Here is a 7434-nt window from a genome sequence, read left to right on the forward strand (position 1 = left end):
ATGATCTTTGATGATTTCCTTTACTCTTGATTCACTTATTTAATGTTGTTGATCCTCAAATATCCTTGAAAACTTGTGTAATAAATGTAGAGAGAGATTCTAGAGAGAAGTGGTGTAGTGTAGAAATGAAATAAAATAAGTCTTGGTCCTCATATTTAATGAATTGGGAATGCATGGCCGAGGTGAGCAGTGGTCGTCCATGGAGGTTTACGGTCCGTATTCCACTTTACGGACTGTCCCTCACGGTCGTCTTTAACCTTAAGCAGAACCAGAAACTTTGGCAGCACGCATGGTGATTTACGACCATGGTTTACGGGCGTATTTCACTTTACGGTCCGTCCACCGTGTCGTATTTAACCATTTCTCCTTTGCGAGAAAGTTGAAACCTTTGCATGCCATTTTACGACTGGCTATTTACGGACCGTATTCCACTTTACGGTCCGTATTTGGACTTCACGACCATCGGGCTTTTGCTAACTTTCAACTTTTCACATTTCTAGACTTTTTATTCTATTCATTCCCATCCATTTACATACATTGCCCATGAAACATTATACACTCGCACTCCTCGCTCTCATCACTAGTTCGTCCACTTGCGTACCAACGGGAAATTTTTCGAGGTGTAACAAAAAGAAAAACCTAAACTATGGAAACTTTAAATCTTCGTAGTTATCTTCTTTTTCACACATAGTATCTCTTGATGACGTCTTAATTTATTGCTCTTGGCCACTCCTGACCATCCATTTCAGCAAGTACCACAGCTCCTCGTGATAGTACCTTTCGCACCATATAGGGGCCTTGCCAATTTGGTGCGAACTTTCCTTTGTATTCTTCTTGATTTGGGAATTTTTGTTTGAGCACCAATTGTCCGATTTGAAACATCCTAGTTCTCACATGTTTGTTGAAAGCTCGCGCTATTCTCTGTTGGTATATTTGACCATGGCAAACAACAATCATCCTCTTTTTATCTATCAGAGCCAGTTGCTCATACCTCTTGCTGATCCATTCCACATCGTCCAACTCAGCTTCTTGTATTATTCTAAGTGAAGGTATTTCAACTTCGGATGGAATTACAGCTTCAGTGCCATACATCAGCAGGTACGGAGTGGCTCCAGTTGAAGTCCTGGCAGTTGTGCGGTATCCCAGTAATGCATAAGGCAATTGTTCATGCTAGTCTTTGTAGTTATCAATCATCTTCAGAGGAATTTTTTGATGTTTTAGTTGGTGGTTTCTATAGCCCCATTCATTTGTGGTCGGTATGCGATTGAATTTCGGTGAGTGATCCGAGACTGCGTACACATGTCTTTCATCAAGTGGCTATTCAGATTAGCTCCATTGTCTGTTATGATTGATTCTGGTATGCCAAATCGACATATGATATTGTTGCGCACAAAATTTGTGACCACTTTCTTTGTTACTGATGAATAAGATGCTGCTTCTACCAACTTGGTGAAGTAGCCTATGGCGACCAAAATGAAGCGGTGTTTGTTTGACACAGCTAGCTCAATTGGTCCTATGACATCCATGCCCCCAGGCGGAGAATGGCCAAGGTGATGTCATAGCATTCGGTTCTGTCGGAGGGACCATTATCAAGTCTCCATGAATCTGACACTTATGGCATTTGTGGACGAATTTGCTACAGTCATTATCCATCGTCATCCAGTAATACCGCTTCTTAGAATCTTCTTTGCTAGCACGAAACCATTCATGTGAGGACCGCAGGTTCCCACATGCACCTTTTTAATCAATCTTGTAGCTTCGACAGGATCAATACATCTAAGCAATCTCAAATCTGAGGTTCTTTTATACAGGACATTCTTGTTGAGGAAGAAACCATTAGCCAGCTTTCTGATAGTCTTCGTATGATTTAAGGTGACTCCTTCAGGATATTTTTCTTTCTCCAAGAACATTTTAACGTCAACGTACCAAGGTTTTCCATCGGTCTACGCCTCTACAAAAGCACGGGGGCTAGTTGATCTCTACGATTTCAATTTTGACGATTAATGTATCTCTCGTCGGGATCTTTGGATCATGGATGCTGTTGTTGCCACTGTATCAGCAAACTCATTCTGGGTTCTTGGTATGTGTTTGAACTTGACTTCACGGAATCGATCTGTCAATCTTTGCACATATCCAACATACGGTATGATCTTGAACCTCCTCGAACCTGATGAATTAGCAAATTGAGTCGCCGATTACCTAAAGATCTTTCACATCCATGTCGAGCGCTAAATGTAGACCTATGATACATGCTTCGTACTTAGCCATGTTGTTGGTGCAACTGAAGCTCAACTTGGCTGCCACTGGATAATATTGGCCCGAGTCTGAAACTAAGACGGCTCTGATTCCTGATCCTTTAAAGTTGACTGCTCTATCAAAGTATACTTTCCATCCTGACTCGTCTTCACTTTCTTCTTCTTCAATTGTCATTATTTCTTCATTCGAGATGTAAGTCCACAAAGGTACGAGATTGTCATCTACTGGACTTTCCGCCAGTAAGTCTGCCAGTGCTTGACCTTTAATTGCTTTTTGCGCGACGTATTGAATGTCTAAAGCACTTAATAGCATTTTCGATTTGTCCAACTTCCCTATGGGCATAGGCTGGCGAAAGATATATCTTAGGGGATCCATTCTTGAGATCAAATAGGCTGTGTATGCAGCCATATAATGTCTCAACTTCTGAGATACCCAGGTTAGAGAGCAACACGTCTTTTCCACCAAGGAATATCTGGATTCGCAGGGTGTGAACTTCATACCGATGTAATAGATGGCTCTCTCTTTGTTGCATGTTTCATTATTTTATGCCAACATGCATCCAAAAGCATTTTCTAATACTGACAGGTATAGCAGCAAAGGACTTCTCGGCGTTGGTGGAACCAAAACAGGTGGATTTGACAGATATCTTTTGATGGTGTCAAAGGCTTTCTGACATTCATTCATCCATTTAGTTGGAGCATCTTTCTTGATGAGTTTGAGGATTATTTCTATGATTACTGAGGACTGGGCGATGAAGCGTCCAATGTAATTCAACCTTCCTAAGAAACTCATGACCTCTTTCTTCGTTCTTGGCGGTGGTAGTTCTTGGATTGCTTTGATCTTTGTGGGATCTAACTCAATACCATGACGACTGACTATGAATCCTAGTAATTTTTTGGCAGGCACTCTAAATGCGCATTTTATAGGATTCAATTTAAAATAGTACTTGAGGATTCTATCAAAGAATCGTCTTAAATGCTCGAGGTGGTCCTCACCCACACAGGATTTGAGGATGACATCGTCCACATATACCTCAATCTTTCTGTGCATCATATTATGAAAAATGGCGGTCATCGCCCTCATGTAGGTAGCGCCGGCATTCTTGAGCCCAAAAGGCATTACCCGGTAATGATACACGCCCGATAGTGTGATGAATGCCGTCTTTTGAGCATCTTCTTCATCCATCAATATCTGATGATAGCCCGCGTAGCAATCCACAAAAGATTGCACCTCATGCTTGGCGCAGTTATTAATGAGTATGTGAATGTTTGGGAGTGGAAAATTATCCTTTAGGCTAGCGTGATTAAGATCACGGTAGTCCATACAAATCCTTATTTTCCCATATTTCTTTGGTACTGGGACTATGTTGGCTAACCATGTCGGGTAGGGCGTCACCTCAACGACTCCTGACTGAATCTGTTTTTCTACTTCTTCTTTAATTTGGATGCTGACGTCAGGCTTAGACTGCCTGATTTTCTATTTTACGGGGGAAAATCCTTCAAGGATCGACAACCTATGGGAAACAATGTTCTTGCTCAAACCCGGCATATCGACATACGACCAAGCGAAAACATATTCATATTCTTTCAACAAACTCCACTACCTTTTTTCCTCAGCTTTTGTCAGATGCACACTTATTCTAGTTTCCCGAACCAACTACTCATTTCCTAGATTGACTACCTCTGTTTCCTCTAGGTTTGGCATTGGTCTATTCTCGTATCCTTCTTCGACATCTATCAGCCCTTCTGGTTCAGTTATCTCTTCTTCTTGATCGTCGTTTTGTTCGTCGTCGTTTTTACTTGTTTCGTAACATGTCATGACATTATTTGTGGCCTTTGTATTATTACTGTAAAACAAAATAACACGGTTATTAATCATGTAAAAGCAGTTTTAATTTTGTATTTATATATAATCATATATATATATATATATATTTATATTTATATAGGTAAAGTAAAGCGACTTCATTTTATTGCAAACTTTGAGGCGTTTTTATTGATATTTAAAAGAGCGGCACAAACTATGGTCCTGACTTGGAATGAAACATCAAGAAATTTTCGTTATTTAAACAACACGTAGTAAGGAAACATGAAAAGGCGACAAGCCGGGCCTCAAAAATGACTTTCGCCGCATTTGTGAAAATGAGCATTCTTTCTACCGTAGTATGAACAACGGGGTAGAAGTCCATCCGCTTGTTGTCTCTCCTGGTTCAGCATGGCGAATCTCTAATGCTTTAAAGCATTCTTCAATGATGGCTGCGCATTCCTCTTCCCAGAACAACATCCTTAAACCCTCTTCTAGATCCTCGCTGTTGTGACCTAGGGCATGCTGTGAAGGACTGGTATAGATGAGGGAACGGCTTTTTCATTTCAACGGGGCCTCTTGGGCTGTATTCTGCTTCTTTTTCTTCCACCTTACATGGCTCGTATCAAACCCGAAACCGATACTTCCCATGTTTGATACTCACTGGTTATTTGATTCCCTGTAAGTTCTTTCCAGACCTTTTCCGAGCTCAAACCAACTCCTTATCATAGTTGTAGCAACCATTTTGTAGACCAGTGGCATAGGGATATCTTCATCATTTCCCCTATGATCTATCATGGCTAGTTCAATGGTGTGAAAATCAGCATCAATTGGTGACTTCTCTATGACTGGTACAGAGTTGTCCGAATAGTTGTGGACACTTCCTTTACCGTGAATCACGACTTCTTGATCATCCCATATGAATTTGAGAGACTGGTGCAACGAAGATGCTACAACTCCGGCGGCGTGCAACCATGGTCGGCCCAACAATAGGTTGTAGCTTGTTTTGATGTCTATGATGACAAACTCCACTACGAACTCCGCAGGGCCCATTTGTATGTACAAATCTATTTCTCCAATTAGGTCGCTGGTTGCGTCATCGTAAGCTTTTATGTTGGTTCGACTTTGATGGATATTGCCAATATCATCCCCGAGTTATTTCAAAGTCGTCACAGGGCATACATTCAACCTATCTCCTCCATCAATCAGCATTTGAGGAATAATCTTATCACGACACTTGACTGTTATGTGCAAAGCCTAATTGTGAGTCTTACCCTCTTTTGGTAAGTCGTCATCGAAAAATGATAGCCTATGCGCTCGCACAACATATCCCACAATTTCAGCCAATGTTTCACTTGTAGTGCCGGCGGGCACTTGGACTTCATCCAAAGCTTTCATTGTTACACCCCTTATTTTCGTAGTGGTAGAACTTATGATTTCCTAGTTGGGTAGGCCTTGGGAATTGAGACCCGAGCCTAATTTTTGGAGATAGAAAGTGTCCTACCCTCGTGTGCAATGGTACTAGTAGGTATTCCTGGTGATTTACAGGATTAGAAGTTGAACGAATCGAATCGACGCGATCTGAACTGAATTGGAAAAGTCTGCAGACGGCAATCATGATTGACGGGTCGTCGAACCTATCGACGGGACATCATTGTGTGGTGTCGACAGGGTTATGCAGCCCTGCATTCCGCAGGCGCAGGTCGACGAGCACGTCGACGGACCGTCGACGACCTACTCGTCGAACCGGACCACTGAAGCAGTTAATTCTCCAGGTACAAATATGTGGGTCACGACTTCATTTCATATTTTCCTCCTTCCAAAAAGTAGAAAAACCCTAATACATTCTCTCCCAATATTTTCCATCACATTAGTGAAGATTTGACAAGCCCCGAACCCCGTAAACCCGAGATGGTGAAGAAGAAAGGTTGCTTATAGGGTTTCTTCAAGTTGTGGAGCTTAGGGAATTAAAGTGAAGTGATTCTTGGGATTCTTGACCCCTCAATGTATGTAAATGATTTCTACCTTTGCATTTAAGTTGAGTATCAAGAGTTTTAGTGATTCTAAGTCAAGAGGGGGGTAGTTGTGAAAGTGGTAAGTGACGAAAGACAAAATAGTAACTTAGGGTTATTTTAAGAGATGATTGGGAATGGATTGGAATATATTTTGATATATAAGTGTTGTTATTGTCACGATCCAACCCCGTAGGCCGTGACTAGTGCCCGAGCTGGACACTCGTATACATTCCTGTTAGCTATAATCTGTTATATCCCGTATTTTGGTACATTGGGATAATCCGAGTTAGTCATGATAAGTTAAGGACAAGGTTGTAATTTCTTTCGATTTTGTTAAAAGTGCATAAGTTGCATATTCATCTTTTCGTTGGCATGGAGTGTTAAAGGTAAAATTGGAATAAGGAAAATTTGGGGTCAAAAGTGAATTATGAAAAGTTAGGCATTTCATGAAAATTAAGGGCTAGAAGTGAAATTTTGAAAACTTATTAATTCATGAAAATGGCCATATGTGGCCATGTGTGTGTGTGGGCCATGGGCCATGTGTATGAATTATATATGGAGAGAAAGATGATTAATTAAATCATCTTCATCATATTTTAGCTCCTAGAAAGTTCAAGAAAGTTGAAGAACTTTGGAGAGCAACATAAGGGGCCATTCGGCCATGGGAGAAAAAAAGAAGACCAAAAAAATTCTCCTTCAAAAATTATTTTCTTCATGTGTTTCAACTCCTTAGAAGGTGTAAAATAACATGGAGGGATTGTTGGAGCAAGCAAACCAATTATTTTTGCAAACCACAAGCTCTAGCCGAGGGAAGAACCAAGTGAAGGTAAGGTTTAATCTCATTTTTCATGTGTTATGGATGGTTTGTACATGTTGTGGTATGTGGAAATGAATGAAAATCATGGAATCTAGCAAGTGGAAGTTGAGTTGTGTGTGTGTGAGTTGGCCGTGTATAAGTGTGTGTTGTGTAGGGTGATGAATTAATTTTCTTTGGCATGTTTAGTTGTTGTAGTGTGTTGAAATGGATGAGAATCATTAAAAATATATGTGTGTGGTGGTGGCCAAACATAGGTCCTCTTGTGTGGTTAAGAATGAACTAATTTCATTTCGTATTTTGGTTGTTGTCATTATGGATTATATGATGAAAATGGGAGTTTAATGATTCAAGTTGATGTGGTGATCGTTGTGGGCTGTTTTGGAAGCTAATGAGATTGTAATATGGTTTCTTGTATTTATGATAATAATGTTGTTAAAGTATGGCTCGTTGGCGTAGTTTGTGAATTTTGAAGAAAGAAATGTGTAGGTTGTTGTTTTCGGGTTTGGGTTGGTTTCGGGTGGAGTGGAGTATTGGATGAGTTGT

General features: G+C 40.6%; 1 protein-coding gene across 1 annotated transcript; it reads right to left on the minus strand.

The window, feature by feature from the left end:
- Nucleotides 1–708: 708 nt before the first annotated feature.
- On the minus strand, nucleotides 709–1910 carry LOC132041988 (uncharacterized). Its single transcript, XM_059432651.1, has 2 exons — nucleotides 1737–1910; nucleotides 709–1170 (listed from the first exon to the last, which is right to left on the minus strand). Exons 1-2 carry the CDS (start codon nucleotides 1908–1910, stop codon nucleotides 709–711), a joined length of 636 nt encoding a protein of 211 aa, XP_059288634.1.
- Between the last annotated feature and the right edge of the window lie 5524 nt (nucleotides 1911–7434).

Source organism: Lycium ferocissimum, unplaced genomic scaffold (assembly GCF_029784015.1).
Source record: "Lycium ferocissimum isolate CSIRO_LF1 unplaced genomic scaffold, AGI_CSIRO_Lferr_CH_V1 ctg12765, whole genome shotgun sequence".
In the NCBI taxonomy this organism is placed as follows: Eukaryota; Viridiplantae; Streptophyta; class Magnoliopsida; order Solanales; family Solanaceae; genus Lycium; species Lycium ferocissimum.